This window comes from Rhyacophila brunnea, unplaced genomic scaffold (genome assembly GCF_057557595.1).
Source record: "Rhyacophila brunnea isolate RB1 unplaced genomic scaffold, BYU_Rbru_1.0 scaffold_3, whole genome shotgun sequence".
Classification (NCBI taxonomy): domain Eukaryota; kingdom Metazoa; phylum Arthropoda; class Insecta; order Trichoptera; family Rhyacophilidae; genus Rhyacophila; species Rhyacophila brunnea.
Window position 1 is genome coordinate 50,298,678 of NW_028232965.1, and position 22,823 is coordinate 50,321,500.

Genomic DNA, 22,823 nt, shown 5'->3' on the forward strand with positions numbered 1-22,823 from the left:
GTCAAACTCACGCAGCAGCTGACAACTGAATCGGGCAAGCTACAAACCAAAAAAGTTTGGGATTCACTGTACGACAATAGGGCCACGTTGGAAGTCTGAACTCTGAAGTTTTTAGTTCTCATGGATCTCAAATAGTTGATGCTGAATAAAATGTAATTTTTTAAAAATCGTTTGATAAAAGTGTTAAATAAGTATAATTTGTTATTACAGAATGTCATACTGCATGGTTTATTTTAATGATTCGGAATCTGCAAATTTCATTTTGCCGATATGTCAATTTCCAATGTTTATCTATTATTTTTTACGGCGAGCCGATGATGTGTCAACAAGATAAATACAGTAAAATAAGTGAAAACATTGTTTAATGGATAATACTACGTTAGATTCTTTTGACGTTATGTAACATCTATTGAATTTAACAGTTTAGTAAATGTCTTGACAAAATAATATTTATAATGAAATTGACAGTTAACGTCCAACGCAACTGTGATGTCATCACATTGGAAATATTACAATTATTGGCAGAATTCTACAGATCGTACTAATTTATGTTATACTTGTGCATTTGTGGTTAAATTTAAGCAAAATGTTTTGCAGAAACCTGATTTAGATGAGAATTATTATTGATACGTCATTACATTTTTGCCAACTGTTTTCAGTGAGTAAATCATACCCTCAAAATGAAGGTAAAGGAGTTAGAGAGCACAGTTAATGTTGTGTGGTCGCCGCAGAATTATAACCCGGTAACTCTGGCGACCGGGTCAGCGGCTCAACATGTCGACTCTTCATTTAGTTCTAGCGCTAAGCTCGAGTTTTATTCCATGAATTTGGGTGACCCGGGCTATGAATTGGAACAGAAAATCTCCATTCCAAGTGATAATAAGTAAGTTATTGTAGTTTCATATTAATTTCAATTATTCCATATATTAAGTAATGGGTTATTTGAGTACGATCATTCAACTTTAACACAACTCGTCAGTCTCCATCAGTGGCGCACCCAGGATTTAATATTGGGGGGGGGGGGGGGCCCAAGGAGGAGAATGTAAATTAGTCCCATAAGCTCTTTTTCTTCTTCACAGCCTAATTTCTCGTTTATCGGTCTTTTGTCTATTGCACTCGGTGTACCTATACCATGGTCCCCACATCCTGAAACGAGCCCTCAGGATAAGATATTTGGTGGGCCCCTTACCTACCGCTAAGATTAAAGGCAGTGTGAAACACTACATTAACGTTTTTCAAATTGTGTTTTAGTTAAAATTAAGGGTACTTATACAGTGAATTATTGGCGATTTTTAATACACCTACTTTAATAATGGAGCTGTCGAGTATCGACACATAATAATCAAAAAATATATTGCACAATTATATTAAGTAATTGAAAATGTTCATGGTCATGAAGTATAATAGCGCCGCAGGCGACTTTTTTACTATTAAAGCTAATTTATTATGTATGGTTATTTCACTTATCTGGTCAACCCGACATGCTAGGCCCCCCACAGCCCGAGCCCCCAAGGCTAGAGCCCTGTCAGCCCTCCCCAGCCATGACCTACACCACTCCGGAATTCGGGTGGACACCGAGAATTTTTTGACAGTTCCATTAGGGATTGGGTTTCTAAAAAAACCTGACATTAGTGTTTTGAAATTTTTGTGTTAGAAATTAAAATCTAAGAAATTTTTCTAAAAAGGGTGCTGGAGAATTATTACAAATCATTTTTTATGCCGTGTTTTTATTTGTCTAAGCCCAAAGGTTATAGTTTATTGGCTTTCAATTTCAATGTTTAAAAATCATTCTGATAATTTTCATTTTAGGGGGGTGCCAGGGCCCCCTGCCCCCCCCCCCTGGGTGCGCCACTGGTCTCCATGAATAAATGTATCTTTACCCTTAGGTTATTTATATATTATTTGAGAACATGAAAGCTACACTGACCTAACCCCAAAAAATGTGTTTAGAGATAATGCCACAACGCTAAGATATGACTTAAAATGAAATGATGCAACAGTGTTTTGTCATCCTCCGGTGGATTAATATGCCGTCCAGGTTAATTTTAATTATAGTTCCATGGAATCAAGTAGGATTTGCAATCTTCGTATCCTGTGATTAAGAAAATTGAGAATCATATTATTTTATAAGTAGTTATGTCATCTAAAAAATAAAGTATTACTTAATTTAAAGAATGTCGGTGGTTTCTAAGTAAATCATTATTAAACTTGTGAAACCTGGGATTCAATTCTTTGCTTTATAAATATTATTATTATTGGCTCCAAAATCTGATGTGGATCTTGGTCGCTCCATGAAGAGTTTTCTCTCTTTTCTCAGTTTGCACATTCGCGGACACGACGTCTATAGACATTGTATGTTGTGAGATGTGATATGACAGGACGTCCAATTGGATTATTTTGGATAGAAGTCGTATTTTGGATTAAAACAATATGTTTCCTGCTACTTGTGTCACGGTGCGAACATATTTCCATTAGATAGTGTCGTATCTTAAGACTTAACTCTTTTCTATAGGTACTTATATCTAAATCGAAAATTTTAAAATTTAAATGTGTCATATCATTAACATGTATTCGCTAACATGTGTCCGCGAATGTGTTAATGTATTAATTTCCTGTCCAGGATTTAAATCGCTAATATCAAGGGATCATGACATGTAAGCATTGGTAAATGTGAAAATCTGTGGATTAGGCCACTACTACTCACTGATTCATTTGATTAATTCGAATTGGCTTTATCGCACAATACTTCACCTTGCAATAATGTTACATACATGTTATAAATTTCAAATGAATCCAAAGTATAATACGCCTTTTATTTACAGATTCCAGAAGTTAGCATGGTCATCAAGTGGTATACTCGTCGGAGGTTGTGATGGAGGCCTTTTGCAGTTTTATAATGTTGAAAGCATGTTCAGAAATAAAGACGCTTTGATCGCATCGAATACCAAACATACAGGTTTGATACTTTATAAAGTTATTAATTAGATGATTGTATAAACTTTAGTTAAGATATCTACACTGTTAATATCCATCTGCTTCGACTTTAAGCACAAATGGGATAGTGGTTCTCCTTATTTTATCAAATTAATCTAAAACAAATCAATTTATTTTTCCTGATTCGGCTAACTATATTATCTTAACGATAAAGCAACCAGATGTAGTGTCATGCCACTGTCATCTTATAACCTACATCCGTCCACTCATTTAATAAATATGTTTACTAAGCATTTGTATTTGTTTTTTCAGGTTCTGTATCCGCTCTCGATTTGAATCCATTTCAAAACAATCTTTTGTCATCTGGAGCTTCCGAGAGTGAAATATATATTTGGGATTTGAATAACACAAGCACACCAATGGCACCTGGTAATAAATCACAGCCACATGAAAACGTGCAAGCATTAGCGTGGAATAGACAGGTGACAGCATTGTTTTATTAGTACTTATTAGTACTAATTGGTTCCTGAAAATGTGTTTGAATGTTGAATGTTCGAAAGTAGACGGATGTAAAAAAAGTCATAAAGCGTACTTAAAATTTTTATTTATCAGTGGGTATAATAAAGTTAACGATGCGTCTTAGCAACCAGGTATTTTCATTATAAACTTGTCAAAAGATAGTTGAATACCACCCTTTTACATATTTGAGAAGGTGACGGGGATTGGAGGAGAGAGGAGCGACTGCATGGAAGCGCACAGCATCAACAAAAATCTAAATTTTAAGAAATGTTCGAAATAGTGAATTGTGTGAAAGTAGAACGGTCGAATGTCAAGGGCCGCCTGTATTGTTCTTGCTTGCAACAAAATGTGAAGGCATTATCGCTTTTGGCTATAGTTCAAATAGTTGCTGCTGCTGCTGTTGTGACAAAATGCACCGAATTCATAGCAACTGGGTTGCGTGCAGTTTTCGGTTATAGTTCAGGTATTACCCGTCGACGTTGCAGCCTGTCAGAGTATAAAAACACACAAAGCATGAAAACAGCAATGATCGACGAGTGTAATATCATTTTTTTTTCGTACAAGAGGTTGCGAATATCTTTCGTTGAACGATGTTTAGACAGTTTGAATATTTTAATCATTGATTATTTCGACGAATTGACTCTGGATTAAATTGTATCTAATTGCGCGATTGGGAATACAATGTTTTTGGCTTTTTGGTTCAGATAAATTTTGTGTCACATCGAATGTCTGTGTGCAGGCGTCTTATTGTGCAGGGTCATATGTTTATATACTATTCTCGGTGAGTGTAACTCACATTGTATTAAGTCATTGGCCAGTTTTTTTTATATGAAATAACGTCATGATAAATGTTTAAATAGTAAACGGTCGTTAAAAATAAATGTTGTGGGTCCCACGTTCGAATCCTGGGTTTGGCAAATATACATATTGTTTTTCAATTTGTGTTTGGAGTCAAAGCATAGACCTAATACGTTGAGTAAGTGGCTAATATCCATTTATCGTAAAACAAGTATCTGTTAATCCAAACCCCACTCTGTGGAGACCCATATGATCTTACATGGTCAAAAAAGATGAAATACTATTTAATGTGTGACTTTATAATCCCTTTTTTTATTATTAAAATTTGCATTTATTATCATTTTAGGTCCAACATATTCTAGCTTCAACCTTTTCAACAAGGTGTGTTGTATGGGATCTTAGAAAAAATGAACCTATTATTAAACTGAGGTAAGTTCATACTTAATATTCTAACAAATGATTTAAACTATCTTAGAAAGATTAAATTATCGTACCCTCTCTGGGATGGAATGGGATGTGTAAAAAATAATAATTTGGATGATGACATGGTAGTATTTATCTTTCCAGTGATGGTCAAGCAAGAACTCGATGGAAGGCAGCTGAGTGGCATCCGTCAGTTGCGACTCAATTGTGCATAGCATCAGAAGACGATCAAAATCCTGTTATACAATTGTGGGATTTGAGGTGACCATATTAATTATCATACATAATATTATATTACAACATTTATTCGTAAAATTCATATACAGTAGGTGCTCAATAATCTGGCACCCATATTTTTTCACCTATGCCGGATTGTTGGAAATACCGGATTATTGGATTTCTATAGGAAATAATAAATAATCTATCAAGTTCGGGCACCAAACTGTCTAGCGAATGGCTCTCCGCTCTGTAATCCGGCAGTTTAATGTGAAACCTGCCGGATTATAGAGCAGGAGGGCTGAGTTGCAAAATACCGGACTATTGGACGTGCCGGATCGGTGAACGCCGGATTACCGAGCGCCTACTGTATCATTCAATTTGTGTAATATATTTTTACGTTTGTGTGGTGAATATTTTCTACTTTACAGCAAAATTTTTAATTATATTTTTGGAACTTTTATCACCAGGCTTGCAACATCACCATTACTACAATTAGAAGGTCACCATAAAGGTGTTTTAGGATTGTCATGGTGTCAGGATGATCCCGATTTATTGCTTTCCTCCGGTAGAGATGGAAGAATTCTTTGTTGGAATCCAAATAATAATTCTGCTGTGAGTAAAAATAATTCTATCAGTTGTTGATAATACAGTCGAACTTGGTTATTACGAGGAAGATGGGACCAACTGAATTTGCTCGTTATAAGCGGTACTCGTTATATCAGAGAATAGGTATTTTTAAATGAGCGGTCACATAACACGAGAAGTCGGAAAAAAGTCGAAAATAAAAAATCTGAAAACCATCATAAAAATCCCCGAAACAAGCATGGCATTCATAAACACTACAAAAGAAGTTGTTTATTGTAATAAACGCTGGTAGGTACCTACTGACTTTACAAACCTTGGATTTTTTTACATATTTCAACCATATGCGTGGATACTTTTCAATATTGTCAGCGAAAACACCAATTAGGTATTTACTTAGACACTTACCTAGTGTCATAAACGTAATGCGATCTCGGTGGCATCCTGTCTGGTCGAATTTTATTGCTTAGAGTCGAAATGTTTTTAAACGATCAATACATTAACAGTTTTAAGACATTTTTTGACCATATTTTAGCTCGGTATATCCGAAAAGTTGCTTGTTAAACAGTGAATAAATGTATGGAGAAAATCATAAACTAAAATGTCAACGAATGTTTACTCATTACATCTGAGATCTCGCTATATCCGTGATCGTAATAACCGAGTTTGAATGTATAGTACTATAGTATAATCTCAACGGAAAAAAATAAAATTATACCTACTTGAAATTCAAGTCGCTCAATTTTTGAAATATGTTTTGCAGGGCGGAGAGCTTCTCTTGGAAATATGTTCTACCGGTCAATGGATGTATGATGTATCCTGGTGTCCTAAGAATCCTAATCTTATTTCAACGTGCAGTAACGATGGTCGTGTTGGCATTTATTCAATTAATGGTGGAACACACAATCAACCGGTAAGTAAATTAATACTCCAATCTTGACTGAAATCCAGTTAAGTAAGTGCACAATATCTTATGTGGATTGGTAGATTTTATGAATTTGATTGGTTATCTTTTTCTAGGTTGCCACCAGCAATAAGATCATGGATTCTTTCCCAGGGATGGAGACATTCCATCAACAACCAGTCCATTCCCATGCTGAAGTCCAGCCTACCCCACAAGTCTTACCGAAGCCACCTCAATGGACCAGAAGACCTATAAAAGCTTGTTTCGGGGTTGGTATTAACGTTTTAAAATGTGACTTACTTCAAGTTTAACCTTGAAATGGGACACGGTTTGTAATTGTCAACTGTTAGTGTAAATTATTATTAGTTTGTTCTTTTTTTTGTAGTTTGGCGGTAAATTGATTACTATTGATAATCAAATACAATCAGCTGCTGGACAGAATGGCATTATTCCTCAACGTCAAGTTTTTATCAGCCAGGTAAGCATTTAATTTACTGTTTTAAAGTAATGCAATATTAAACAGCAGGTGCCTTCAAGATACTCTTTTTGACAGGTGACAACTGATTTGGAGCTGGTTGCCCAAGCGACAACGCTCCAAGAAATAGTGGGCGCTGTCAACATGGAAGGTAGTGCTACTTTGTTAGCCGAGCATTGCCGTCAGAGAGCTGATCAAACGACTGTACAACACGAGCGTTACGTCTGGCATTTCCTCAAAGCTAGCTTCGACCAGGAACCCAGAGCTGAAATGCTAAATCTTTTAGGTTTGTTTAAACAAATTATTTATTCGGTTTCTGTTATTCCACAAAATCAATGTTATTTGTGTCAAAATGAAAGATGTTAAATATGTCTGTTTAATTTCAGGATTCAGGCAAGACGATATGAGCAATAAGATAAACAGTCAGGTTGCCAAGTTGAATGCTAAAAATCAGAACAATATCGATAGACACATTGACCAAATCACCGATCGGTTATCAGGACTTAGCAGGGTATGCCAGTTTCCGTTAATCTAAAAAATAAATTATAAAAATTCGTTGTGTGCGTTGATTATTGAGGTTTCTTAATTTTCAAGAGATTTCAATGGAGGTGGCTCTTTCTTTGTTGTACAGTGTTTTTCCTATTATTTCCTAATTTACGTGCCTAACTTCAAGTTGCATTAATTTTATTGATTCAATGTGGATATATACCTACTGTGGATACACATACCGTTTTGTCGAAATAAAATGAAAATGTTTTGCTTTCTACATTACCTATATTCAAATATTCAACCGAATTTGTATTATAAAGTATATCACATGACACATGTGCTCTGTCTTCCTCTAGATATTTTTAATTGTGATATGTTGATAGTCGTTTTATTATTATTTTAATCCTAAGTCGGCTCGCACATCAAAACTCATATCGTCTGCAACGTATCGAATACGTCGATGTGACATCATCGTTATTCACAAAACACACGTTGTTAAATGGAGCTCCGCACATTGGTCGAATGCGACTTTTTAGTTTGAAAAAAACATTAATGCTGCTAGCAACAAATCGCATGCGTCTCGGGCTGCAAGTCAAAGACACCACACGCACACCTATGAATTAGTCATTCCTATACCGGCTCGCCAGTCGCCGCATCCAAATATATATATGTTTCGAGAGGTTGCGCGTGACTGTCGCTCGGTAGATATGCGCGTTCTTCATATGCAACATCGGAGCCACATTCCTAGAAGGTTTGTTTTATGGCTGTGCGGTAGACAAGGCGAGTTTAGATGTGAGAGCCGGTTTATAAAAAAAAAACAATAAATTTATATGTAGGTAATTTTAATTGATTTATCCACTAAGAATTCCGTAGTTCCTTGCATTTGAACTTACAAAATGCTGTAGCTTAGAATTGATATTTAATATTTGTTTCTTTTGTGTGGTAGGTATTTACACTTTGAAATAATAAAATGTATTAAGCAGTCAAATTGGCATATTTTTATGACGTAAGAACTTTGCTAACTGCATCATTCTGTACACAGAATTAAAATATAATTTTCATCAAAACATGACATAAGAACCTTTGCCGTCGGACCACAGAATTCTTACACCATGCTCTTCTAAAATTGCTGTTTATTGATTAAGCTAACACTAATAATTCTTCTTAAAATTCTATTTAGTATCCACAAAAAGACCACCTTAATCGGAGTATATTATATTGACAGTTATTTTTTAAAATCTCAATGAATATTAAATACACCATAATAACTTTACTTATATGTAATACAACTTTCAGAAGTGAAACATTTTAATTTTTTTACTATTTTCCATACTGATTTGCAAAGTGTTCTATGTCTAACTTCATTTATCACAGCTTGAACACTAAAGTTGTGATTATATTGAGATGCATGTCGCGTACTGTCATATTGTCACGGCGACAAATTTAGTCTTTAGTTTCGTCATTTTGCAGAATATTTTCAACGAAGATGATCTCTGTAAATTCAATGATGGAGTAAACTAGTAACGTGTCTGTAAATTCAATAATATTTTGAACGGAACCTAACCATAGATAATAGACAACATTCTTATAAAAAATACACTGTGCCAACTGCTAAAAACAAAAAACACCTGATTTTGACATGATTCGAAAATGTGTATGCATGTAGAAAATGATATTAACGTTCATACGAGTCATGCAGGTGTCGATGCAGTGCAGTACAACGTAAGGTTACCGCATTGTTGTTCTGGTGATTTCGGCAGATTTTGCTAACTCACAATGTTCATTTGAAGGTTAAAAATGTGCTACGATGGGATGGTAACATCCGTCTGATAACATTTTAAACACCAAAAAACGACATTACACACTTTTTTCCCGTAGCGGCAGCTTACTGTGACGTCATGTGATAGTATGCGACATGCACCTCAATATATTTCGCGCTTTATGCACAGAGTTTTCGAATATCCCTTGTCTTTACTAATCTTGTTGCTTTTGCTATGTGGTGGTGTGTTGTGGTTATAGAGTGAGTCTTCTGAAACTGAGGCGGAACCTTCTACTGATACTAGCACAGATATTTCGGTAAGATCATTCACCATCTTAAATTTCTCGTTCTCTCTTACTCTTGAAACCGGCTTTGTTAACTGTGAATAACTGCAACTGTTGTAAGCAAAGACGTTGAAGAAAAATCTTCTATGGAGGTGGAGTCTTCATATTATGGAAGTGAAGTTTGAAATTAGCTGCAATTCATTTCGCATTGCAGGGTCATTTGTTGCAATTAGTCCATATTTGTGCCCTAAAATTGATTTCTCATGGATGTACGGAGATAATAATGTCTTGCATTAGAATAAAGTAAGCATAAAGTTTTGCACAATCACCATTATTATTTAGGTAAATAATGCTTGAAATTCAAATTTCTGTATATACGTTAGTAATGCTTCAAATACACTATGACGATCGGTCATATATATATCGAAAAACCCGTTTCTTATGTTGGCGTCCTGTGTCACTGGGTGTCACAGAGTGTAAATACGATGTCATAGCTCTCATACAATATGTCAGAATGGCATAGATTTGATGATAGACACTAAAACGCTCTTAGCATATACGTGCCCGATCATCATATAGTCTATTTGAACCCTAACCAATGTCAATTGTAGGCAGTCATTGATATCTTATGGTATAATGAAAAAACTGTCGAATATAAATATCGTCCCTGTATTTCAAATATCTCCTATGTAGTTTGAGTCATATTCTGAAATAATCGAAAAAAAACTGTTTTAAAAAATAATCGTAAATGATATTATATAATATATTATGTTTTAACATTTTTTATAGATCCCAATCATAAACTAAAATTGGATAAGTAATATTTTTTTTTATTATTATTATTAAATTGTAAAATCATAGTTTTTCCATGTTTTTATCACATAGGATTAATTCTATATGCACCGTGTTGAATACGTTGAATCGTTGTATGGCGTATGAATAAACATGGCGTGTTCACATAAGATTATTTTAATTTTGTTCTATTTTGTGCATGATTTTGGATGCACGCACATGGTATTAATTTAATATCGATTTTATTTGGTGATTTATTTTTTTATTCGATCTTTCCACAAGTGGTACAATACATATTATGGTAGAGAAAAAAATGCACATCATGTGGTATCAATAACTCATTTTTGTCAAAATCACCACATATTTAATATACAGGGACGATTTATGATCAATTCATCAAATTCACTATTCTCCCTCATATAATTATAACTTGTTTGGTCTCATGTTTGTTTATGCATAATCGTGTCCCATTTTGCCACGTTTCATTTGTATTCAACAATGACAGTTTTTTTTAAACATTACGTAGTAATTTAATACAATTTTGTGCTATTTTTTCAGGGTGTAGATGGTGCTGCTGCTTTCGACAATATAGCCCAAGCCAATAAGACAACGAATAATGTGGATGCTAAGGACTCTAAAGCCGCCGTGCCATTTGTTATTCCAACTGGAGATGGTACGTTTTAGCTTTTGCAAACCATAAAATTATTGTGAAATATCTTATATCAATATGTACCATTTAGGAACAAAGTAATAATCTTTAGTATAAAAATATTTTTAGATCCTGAAGGTCTTATTTGCCAAGCATTATTGAGTGGAAACATTGAAGCAGCAGTTGAGCTGTGTATGGATTCTGGAAAAACCGCAGATGCACTGATCATCGCCAGTACAGGTAAGATAAAATTTATTTACGTCTCAAGAGACAACTATGCACATATTGTGCTTTGTTTTACTTTTTACTCTCTGATGCTTCAATTCCATGACCAGGTTTGCTGACTTCCACCAATTGTCTGACCCGTTTGAAAAATGACATTTGAAATCTTCTTATCAAGTGGTGAAATAGAAAAAAAAATAAAATTATTTCCTGTACCGTGGCATCCTGCCTTGTCATGTTGTCATTATTTGAATAGACAATACGAAGTAAAAATAGGTCTACAATTAAATTGATTTAGCTACTTATATTTTGACCTAACATAATCTCTAATAAGTTACTGTGACATATGAATTAAGAAAATACTAGGGAAGATTTTTTATTTGGACAACCGGTTGATCAAAAGATATTTTTTGATCTACATATGATTTAAAATCACAATAAATGTTCAGATGATTCAATTTGATCTGAATCATTGCATGTATGTAATTGCTATTTAAAGTTGAAGATTGTACATATTGTAAGTTATCAAGTCTGCCCATATGATTAATGATTTCTAGACATGAAGTAAGTAAGGAGTAATATCTATAGTCATTTTTAATATTGATTAAAGTTAATTCAAATATTATTTTTTCATTACATTCTTTATCAAATTAGCTCATGAAACCAAGCCAAAAAAATGGTATAGAAAATTCTCTAAACTCAACTGTATATATTTGAATTGATAAACAGATTCTTATTGTATCCCACATCACATGTAACACAACTTCTGTTACAAAGCATAATCTTTACTATTTTTTCTCATTAATTACACCAGGTCTAATAGTTAAATAACATGTTGTATGTACATTTATTATCTACATAATGTATTTATTTTTATCGCAGGTGGTTCTGAACTGTTGTCTCGAACTCAGAGGCGACATCTATCTCAAGGAAAGTCAGCAGTTTCTCGCCTTTCTTCCGCTCTGTTGGAAGGGAATTGGGCGGCACTGGCCGACAGCGTTGCCCCTTCTGGTTGGAAAGCAACTTTAGCTGCGGCACTCACTCATTGCGCCCCTGAACAACTCTATGCCGTTTGTGGTAAATTACCATTTACTGTATTGATAATGAAATTAAATATAGATGATAGTATAGTTAAATGCCAGGTGTCAATTCTAAGCCCTTGAGGTGATAATGTTATGGTGAGGAGAATTCAAGCCTAGTTATGTTTGACATGGTTTAATCTCACGTAACCTAAGGTTGTTATAATAAAATTTACAATAAGATACAAGGGGTTAATCGAACGACATGATAGTTATTGTTAATTTATGTACATATTCAATCTCATGAATGCAATTTTTTTCTACCCGGAGGAGACATCAATCTTGTGTCAAAAGATGGATGTTGAACCAAAATGAATTGTGCCACTCATTGCTGTTGACTACTTCATCTTGCTACATATTATCTACTTTAATTATTTTGTAGCCTGAAATATATTCAAATTGTTGTTTATTCTTGATACTATTTGATAATTTAAACATTGTATCGCATCAAAATTATATCACTATACTTGTTATTTCCCCAGTTATCAAAGCTGATGCAAATTAAAAAAGACTAAATTGGAAAATTGTTTAAATCTGTTGTGTGATATGATTTACATTATTATTTTTCTCTCGTAAAGAATCCCTCGGTGAAAAATTGGACAAGGAGACAGATCCGGCACTGTGCCGTGAGTCGGTGATCTGCTATCTTTGCAGCGCCAGTGTTGAACCGCTTGTGTCCAGGTGGCAGCAGGAAATGAAAGCCGGAGCTAAAGGAGCTTCTGCCAAAACACTCACCGAAGTTGTGGAATTAGTTCTCATCGCGAGATTAGCAGCTATGTATAGGGGAAGACCCATAGAGGTGATACTTATTCTATTGTCGCTTAAAAGTAACTGAGAAGCGTTATCCATCAGTTTTTATCAATTTAATTTATTTTCTTGCTTTTTAGGCATCTGGAAAACTATCTAATTTGCTGACGAGTTACGCTTTGCGATTGTCATCGCAAGGTCATTTAGAAGGCGCTCTCAACTTATTGTCCGGGTTGCAAGATCAGGATCTGACATACAGACTTCAATGCGCATTGGGCTACGCTCAACCTTATGTCAATTCCAACAGACCAGGCATGCAGCGACCTGCACCAAATCAGGTAAACTGACTCAATTATTAATGAATCAAAATATGTAATAAATATTTGTCTTCTGAATGTAGTGTTCAGACACACAAATGTTATACGACAGTTGATTGTTTTTCTAGACCCAATGGGCGAGCGGAGGAAGTAGAGTCCGTACGTCAAGCTACAAAAGTGCAACTCAGCCTCAAGATTCTTGGGGAAATAATCTTCCTGCAGCTCAACCCAATTATATGCAAACTCAGTCACCATTGTATAATCACGGTAATGTTGTCTCCAATTGCTCTCCCACTATGTATTGGTTATTTAAAAACGTTTTATTATTTTCTTACCTTTGTCACTTTCTTCATTTTGTGCTAAGTACATAATAGTCATATACTGTCTTAAGATGACATGTCGATTCCTACAAAAAAATTTGATTGCCAGAGTATTTCGGATAGTGTGGGAGCTGTGACGAATATTGTTTATTGGATAGGGGTGAATGATTAAGACAAATAATGTAAAAATAACTGTTCATTCTTCTCCAAATTGCTAATCATCAATGTTCATACACATTTTAGTGTCAATTACAGACCTAATAATTTCGTAGTATTTAAAGGTGTCTACCACAGTAATGTTATTACTTACAAATAGAATAACAGAAAAACCTCACTAATACGAACACAGTTAATTTGAAATTTGCTGTGAATCGAAATTTTCATGAAAATTCATAAAATCTATTTATAGCGATTGAGAACAAATTACAAAATTGGAACAAAAAACCTTTTTATTCAAGTTTTACTGTGTTTTTTTTGGTATACATTTTGTATTTCATAATTCAAATTTTTTTTTGATTTCAACAGGGGTTTTACTGTTTTATGTTTAAAAATTTTTCATATTCATGCATTTTCATGAGTGAAAGTAATCATTAATTAAATAATCACTCATGATAATGAAATATTATTTTAGGAATGGACAATCAAATTCCTCCCGTGGCAAATGTTGGTTTCGGTTCTCAAGTCCAAAATTTACCACCTCAACAACCTCCTAGACCTACAAGTGCATCGTCTCACAGTAAGTGAAAACATAACGTATATCATTTTAAATTCTGGACTCTTTAAACAAACACATTAAAGAAAACCTTGTCTACTCGACTTATATCTGGACGATACTGTGCCAAAGCAAGTATGTTCACGGATATAGCCGGGTGTACAAGGCCGGCCATACAAAAACGAGAACTTATTTGCCTGTCTTTGAAGACAGAATGCCAGTCTCAGGCGTCAGTTAAATTTGTGTTTTTTCGGAAGAATACTGGTCCAAATGAAACATTTTGCATATGATTGGTATGTCTATAAAGATAAACTTTCAATAAGTATCTTCTTCTTATTGTGCCATCCCCTAGCGGAGGTCGGCCACCATCAAGGCGATCTTATATTTGTCGTCTGCTACCCGGAACAGTTTGGTGGAAAAAAAAATTAATAACTCACCTGCCGCCATACAAAACCTCCCAGCACAGATCAGGAGGAATCATGGTTAAACTGCAAGTTATCTCACATTGTAGATTCATTTGTAGCATACTTCACACTATTATTGCCGGCAGCGGTTAAAAACCTCAAGCGTTTCAATATAATTTTACATTCACTCAAATAGTAAATTCTATATAATTATTAAATGTGTAGCTATTGCTAAAATAAATACTGAAACATGCATTTGTTACAAATGGATGTTACTGTATTAATAATAACTATGTACATGACCATTTTGAATGCAAAATATGATGTTTGACTTCTGTACTGGAACAACAACATTCACATTATTATAATCATTATAGCCTATGAAAAGACAGCTAAATACACCATACTAGAATTATTTAGTACCTATATTAAAATGAACAACCGCACATGTCATGCATGTTATAGATACATACTAATACCGCCCAAAGGGTTTCATCTCCAAAGGATCCAATTCTATGGAACCCTAGAGGCCAGAATCATTATCGGGCAAATCCGCGTTGTTTTAATTTAATTAATATAATTTAAATTAGAATGTCGCCGAAAGAGGTCAGCAAGACGATAAACCACCATATACACTTCATCATCAGCGGGGGGGGGTACTATACAGTAAAAAATAGGCACTCCCACGTACACTTTCGGAGATGACAATACATATATTACCGAAACGTCAAATGGTAAAGATAAAGATAGTGCATACTGCCAAACAATGCTACCATGTTTCAATGCGGCAACTTATTAATTAAATTAAATTAAATTAAAATAAAATATTAATTTTTCTGTGGCTCTCAATTTTTCCAATGTTCACAATATGATAAAAATTGTAGAAATGCTATCCAGCACTGTAATTCGGAAAGTTTATAATTCTACTAAGTATTGTAAAATTAGCATGATTTTTTTTTAAAAGGAATTCATTTTAATTTTTGATAATTAATTTATTGTGGTGACTGTCATTTGTAGGTGGTCCGGTTGGCAGAAACAAATACCTGCGCGACCCATCGGTGCAATCGGGTGTGGGATCTTACCATCCTAGTCCCATCGACACTCAACCTGGCTTCGGAAACAGGCAGAATATGATGCAGCCGCAGCAGCCGTCTTATAACAGTCCACAACCCAACAATACTCCTTTCAATACGGCCCAACCCTCTTACTCCACGGCCCAGCCCATGTACAACTCCCCTCAGTCATATAGCCAGGTTCAAGCGGGTGTCTCTAACTTATCGCCCGCAATAATGAACCAACCGAGTTCATTGTTGAATCCTGTCTCTCAATCATATCCTAGTTCTGGTAATCCGGCTGATAATATGTATAATGGAGCGGCAAAGTCCGGATATTATAATAATGCTGAAGTGGGCGCTGAAGCCATTCCTACCACCTATACACCGGCAGCTCCAGGATGGAATGATCCGCCTATGATTTCTGCAGCTGCAAAAAATGCACAGGTAATTTACACATATAATAAGGATTGGACTATGAAACTTTTCTTGTATTGTCAATTTTACTATGAGGGTACATAGGTATCTCTGTTTATTCCTTCTGCTGTCCTGAAACCATTCTCATATTATATGTTTGGATATTATCAGTCTTTCTTGGGAACCTCGCTATTTCAAAGTTTAAACAATGAATAAACTTTTCATACAAAAAATGACAACAATTTATAGTATTTACCAGGTTTACAAATTTTTCTGTTGTATAGGCATGAATTACAAGGTTTTGTAGATAATTTTTGAAATGATTTTGGACATATTATGGGTTGAAGATTCTTACGCAGAGTTCAGTATAAATCACGTTTTAACCAAAATAGGAATTACAAGTTTTACAAGATAAACCGATGATATTAATTCTATGACCGTAAAAGCACATAAGTCATGAAATTGAATTTTTCATTTTATTATCGATTCAATAAGTCAATAAAATCCTGTACCTTTGTTTATAAGCATATAAGTCAAATGTTGTTTGGAAAATGTTATATTACAAACAAGTTTAATCACGTAAGTTATCTAGCTCCTAAAAGAAGGATGCAGAAACACACAAACCTTTGATTATTTAAAAAAAAAAAAAAAATATTGGAATATTATAATACTGGGCGACTTATATTACCTATTAGTTATTGGATGACAATAATTAATTTTGTTTCAGTCTGTACAATTTCTGGTGTCTACACTATTTTTTCGGTGTTCACAAAAATGTTTCTGTTGAAAATGAAAAAAATATGACTTATGTAGTTTTACACGAATTATATCTACAGTATAACCTCGTTTTTACGTGCCCGGAATTCACGTTTTCCCGGTAATTGCGTGTATTTTTTTCAGTCCCGATGTATTTCAGTACATTTAATACCCTCATTTACGTTTTTCTTTCCCGCGATTTACGTCGGAAATATTCAAAATATACGAGTTACGCGCACTTGACAATGATTGGGTCGTGACATTCGAACGATTTTTCAATAAAAATTTTAATTGAATGTTGTTTTTTAATAAAACGTTATTTTTTAAGAAACATAAAATTTAAATGTTCTTTTTTTTTCAATACCCCCCTTTTACATTTTCCCTCCAATTAGGTTTTTTTCTTCAGTCCCTTAAAAAACGTAAAATAGGGGTTATACTGTATATTATTAATCGATTGGTAAATTAAATTGCCTTTGTTCATACATTCAAATAATAAAGTTAAATTACCATTTTTGCTTCTAAGTGAAGCATATTCATAAAATGTGACAGAATGGAGATTAAATTGCCAGATTTTTTAAAATGGGAAATGGGTGTTGGCATTCGTTCAACCCAAATGGGTCCTTACCCTGGATTAAACGCTAATCATAAAAGCAATACTGATCTGAATGTCCAGATGTGGGTTCAAACCCATTTTAGGACTTGCGCGCATTCCAGATACATGTGACCTCATTGAGCCGTCCACAAGCACTCGTGCCGTGACGACTGTCGCGCGCGGTCGAGGTACAGGTGACCTCATTGAGGTGTCCACGTTCACTCGCGGCGAGACACGCGCCATGTGGACAAGGCCTTAAGAGGGTCTGTTACATGTCACTGTGGACATTCAAATAAAGTAAAAATGTTAATTTTTTCTTAATAAGGTCTCGATAGATTAACTTTCGTTATTCGCGATTGTTATGCCAGGTCCACACTGGCAACATGTCGCGCGACAACCTCGTTAAATTTTACGATAAATGTGATAATTATCGTAAAATTTCTTAAGCAATTATGATAATTATCGTAAAATTTAACGAGGTTGTCACGCGACATGTTGCCAGTGTAGGCCCGGCATTATCTTGTCAACAAATTCCCTCATCTACAATTATACTTCAATTATCTACTTAATGCAGCCATACTGGCATTTTTTTAATGTGTATTTGTGAGATTTTAATAGACAAACTAATCAATGAGGTTAACATTTAAAAATCAGCTATGGTGTCTTTAAAAAGTAGTACTACATATTCTTTAATCCTCTATTTATAGTACATATTTTTTTTTTCTGATATAACAACATTATAATATTAGAAAGAAACAGTGTGCGGATCATACAGAAGGAATTATATAAGTTTTCAATAAATTAATTTACGAAACATAAAATTTTATGTGCCCATTTGTAATGCGGAAATATTGTGTTAGAAAGAGATGTCTGCTGAACATGCCGGTACACGTCGGTGGAAGCAAATGATTTCTCATTCGCATAGAAACACAGATACTGAATCTGTCGAGGTACATTAATTAAGTTTGTGGTTGTTATTTGAATGCCCGGTTTAAATGTTTTCCACTTTTATGTCCGTATCCCCCGTTTGAATTGTGTTTTTGAAAAAGATTCACATACATAGATTTCCACTCAATTAAATTTTCATATACATAAATATCCTGCAATTTTTCACTAACAATGGCTTCCGAGTATTATTTTTATCACAATAATAAAAATGCATGGACTCCGAAGCTCCAAAACTTCAAATAACAACACGTTAAGTAGTTATATAATAATTATGTAGTTTTTATTATTGTTAATTTACTCCTAATCTATGATTTTTTTTACACACGTGTCAATGTTGAATAATATTGTTTTGTAAAAAAAATACATTGCAAGCTATACTTCTATGAAAAGAAAAGCGTATTTGGCAGTGGCGGCTTGTAAAATTAATGCATTTATTGTTACTGATAAATTATTTACAGTAATTAGAGCTTTATGATAATTTGTTTTTATTGTGTTTTATTAAAAGTTGTTGATTAAAAATTTCAGCCGAAGCAAGACTATTCAGTCCCGGCTCCCATTGTCCATCCCCTGTTTGGTTCGGCGGCTCCTTCTCAGCATGTTCCATTGACCGGCCCCCCTCAGTACACGATGGATCCCATGGGCGGGCAGCAAGCTCCGCCGCCGCAGACTCACGGCTATGGTGGCATGCCTCCCATGCAGCATCAACAGATGTCAAATATGATGACCAACCAACAGGCCAATTATGTGTGTATATTATATTTGAATTCAATCGAACCTCAAATGTATTTTGAAGTGATTTGTTGAAATCAGCAAAATATATTTTGATACTATTCAATTTTTATTTTGCAGCAAGCGCAAGCGCCTGTTGACAATACTCCAAAATTACCCCCACCACCTGTTCAGAAGGCACCGATCCCCGAGCAGCATATACACATGCAGACAGTTTTTGATGCGCTCCGTGCTCAGTGTGCGCAGTCTTCTACAAATCCTGTAAGTAACAAAAATATTACATCACTGTACATTAAAATATTATCTTCTAATTGATTAAAGTTTAGTTTTTTTTTAAACATGGGTTTCGCTTTTTGGCATCTTTAGACACTATTCACCTGCTAATAATCTGAAAATTCCAACACTTGAAATTCCAATGTCCAGGCATTTCTGGTGGTTACAAATATGACGTTATTATTATAGGTATATATAATTTTCAACAGTTACCACTAGTTTCTTCAATGCAATTCAATATAATGCGATCTTTTAATTTGTTAATTTAGTATATCAGCTGTCAGTTGTATATTTACCACAATGTTCATAATGCCTGAAGATGCCGAAAGGCGAAAACCGGGTTACAAAAACGATTTAAATGGAATTGTACAAAACTTAAATCAATTAGAATTTGAATTCAAATCCCACCAAGTACCCTCAATCGATAAATCTTGTTCATAAGTGAATGTATTATTGTCATCTCATCAGCTTAATGAATATGTTTCAATGATGTGTCATTAAAAGTGTCTGTTTCCAGTATAAAAATTAGAATAAATTCATTTTTATTATTCTTTTCTCGATTACAGCAAATCAAGCGAAAATTGGATGACGTGCAGAGAAAGTTGGAAACACTCTACGACATGTTGAGGGAAAATAGAGTGAGTATTTATTTATTCATTAAGTGGAAACTTTAGTGAAACGCAAAAAATCGCAGGGCTTCACGATACTTTTTCAAAGCCTTTTTAAACCGCTATCTTGGTATTCCATTAGCTTCAAATTGTAAAATATTGAGTTTAACTTAAACTAAAACCATAAATTAAACATCCGGACTGAAAATCAATCAAATTAGACAGTTATAATTATTGAATGAAATTTTGGCCTTTATGGTATTTTGTGGGCTTCCAATTGTAAAATGTTAAGTTTAGCTTCAAATTAGTATTCAGCACCATAACATGCATATCCAAACTGAAAATCAATAAAATCTTATGGTAATTATTATAGATAAATTTTCTTCACCATTTTGTAATTTAGGAACTCCCGGGCAAAAGAAGTGGCTCGCTCAATATCTTAGAAATTACCCTCAGGATATGACTAGTCATTATGCATTTATAAAAATGTCCTTTTTTGTAATGGCGCTAGACTATATACACATATTTCACTTTCATAATTTCTTTTTCAGCTCTCTGAAAACGCAATCAACACCCTTCACGGTGTGGTGCAGATGATACAAGGGGGCGATTATAACGGAGCTCTGGCGGCTTTGATGGCGCTGGCCAGCGGCCCCGATTTCTCGTCGGTCGCATCGTTTTTGCCATCTTTAAAAATCATGATACAAACCGCCAGCAGTTTGCAGATATATCTCAGATAGATACTGCGTCAGCCTTAACTTAAAATTTTAATGCCATTTTGGTTATTATTAATGATAGGCGATCATTTTAATAGAAAAGACACATTTTGAAATAATGATTTTTTTAATAGGGCAACTCAATATTGCCAGCTACATTGTGTTATGTTAACCTTGCAACATTATTATAATTAAAACAATTTATAAAAATTATATACATATATAAGAATTTTTAAAAAAAGTTTTGAATTCACTTTTCGTTTAGACAGATAAAAAAACATTTAAGTATATAAATATGAACGCTTTGACTCTTTATTCCATAATATGTTCATGTTTTTATGAATTATTGTTTTGTGGGTAATATTTTCATCATTATTATTAGGTTAGTTGTTTCAACCATATGGTGCTTGAAATTGAAACCAAGTTTTGTGCATAATATCAATAAATGAAAGTATTTTTTATCTAGCTGCACCTTTACACTTAGAATTGTTTTGCTCTATGTACTAAATTTATAATATTTGAAATGTTGCTTTATACCAAAATTATTTGAAATCTTTTTCTGAATTGGGGATACTAGTAGAATATTATTAAATATTTTAAGTTTGTATTGTTAAATAAGTAAAATATATAGGTACACTTGATTGATTGGTTTGAAGCATTTATTTTTTTCAACCAAAAATATAAATTGGTCGATATTTTTTGTAATCGAAATAATAATATATTTGAAAGAAAACAAAATGAATAATTAATAGTTTATTGATGTACGGTATTATCAAAATCATGTTTGAAGCAGTGCAAGACTAAGGGTGTTAATAATTTATCAACACGGATGATTGAATCCATATTACTTTTCATCATCACATGTGAATGTTTATTTTTTACGATTAGGGTAACAAATTAATAAAAAAAATTACATCAATTCTATTATTGTTGGACTGTAGATAACGTTGACAGATATTTTAACCGTTATTTAGTACAATGATAATAAGTATATTATTATCCTAATTCCCATATACAATATATTAATAACATTTTCAATATCTGTTATAAATTTTATTTAAATTCTATTGGGAGTGCAAATCAGTTGATTTTCTTAGTTTCAACGACAATACTTGTTATTTTTACATGTTTCATTTATTTTACTCCATCCCAACATAACGTCACATTGTAGCGTAACGATTTTTATAGGATTGTGCTAATGGTTCATATCATGGTAAAGTTTAATGAATAAAAAATAAGGCCTGTTGATTGTAACTTTTTCTTTTGTTTGTAAGTTGTACTGATTAGCCAAAGTACCGACACCTTAAACTTGGTCCTATATTATTAATAAAATACATTGTATGTTAATTAATTAATAAATACTTTATCATTTTTAATAATCATGTTTTTCAATACACAATATCCCTCATTGGTGTACTTCACACGTGGTAAGTCAGGAGAATGACATTAATTTACTATCACCATTGATCGGGGGGAAAGCTAACTCTTCTGGATAGATAATTTACCGTCTGATGAAATGATGCCGCGCACTTCACAATTTATTAATTTTATACCAAAAGCATTAATACCTGTGGGGTAAAAATCCATTGTGCGTGTTTTAAGCTGAGTAATTGTGGACATTCTCATTTTAAAAAACTATCCGGTACTATAAAGCAACTTCCTTTGAACTTAGGACATTTGGCTTAATATCCAGCTTTTCAATTCTACACACATTAATTAGTGTAACTTTCGGTCTTGACTTATTTCATTATGTAAAAAGTCAGTCGCAAGTTGGCTACTAAATAATATGCGTGAATAATAATATCGATATTAAGCCGCATTTAGACCAAGCAAGTGAATGTTTGTTCTTCCCCCACTCCAGCAATATTCTTATGCTCGCTCAACAAAAAGCGTTTTAAGTCAAGAGAATTTCACTGGAGTGGGGGAAGAACAAACATTCGCTCGCTTGGTCTAAATGCGGCTTTATGTAATGATTTTCATAGAGAATTCATTAGTGAGGAGAAGATTGCAGGGGTAAAGTAAAGAATTTTTGTGTAGCACAAAAATTAAAATGAAAAAGATTTTTTTTTAATAAATTTTTATTTTAAAACAATGTTATAATCAC

General features: G+C 33.9%; 1 protein-coding gene across 2 annotated transcripts; it reads left to right on the forward strand.

Annotated features, from left to right (window-relative positions):
- The first annotated feature begins 113 nt into the window (after positions 1 to 113).
- Positions 114 to 20,877, forward strand: Sec31 (COPII coat complex component secretory 31). 2 transcript variants are annotated; one of them, XM_085951964.1, is made up of 25 exons: positions 114 to 152; positions 660 to 883; positions 2,823 to 2,956; positions 3,247 to 3,416; positions 4,598 to 4,680; positions 4,819 to 4,935; positions 5,361 to 5,505; positions 6,239 to 6,388; positions 6,496 to 6,648; positions 6,765 to 6,857; positions 6,933 to 7,140; positions 7,241 to 7,365; positions 9,363 to 9,419; positions 10,737 to 10,851; positions 10,957 to 11,067; positions 11,932 to 12,126; positions 12,707 to 12,927; positions 13,016 to 13,213; positions 13,321 to 13,459; positions 14,144 to 14,248; positions 15,646 to 16,127; positions 18,919 to 19,137; positions 19,243 to 19,383; positions 19,962 to 20,033; positions 20,555 to 20,877. In XM_085951964.1, the coding sequence occupies exons 2-25, from the start codon at positions 681 to 683 to the stop codon at positions 20,741 to 20,743; spliced, it is 3,825 nt and encodes a 1,274-aa protein (XP_085808090.1). In that variant the 5' UTR covers positions 114 to 152; positions 660 to 680; the 3' UTR covers positions 20,744 to 20,877. The 2 variants fall into 2 exon arrangements, with proteins under 2 accessions (XP_085808090.1, XP_085808091.1); XM_085951965.1 differs by lacking the exon at positions 9,363 to 9,419.
- Positions 20,878 to 22,823: the final 1,946 nt, after the last annotated feature.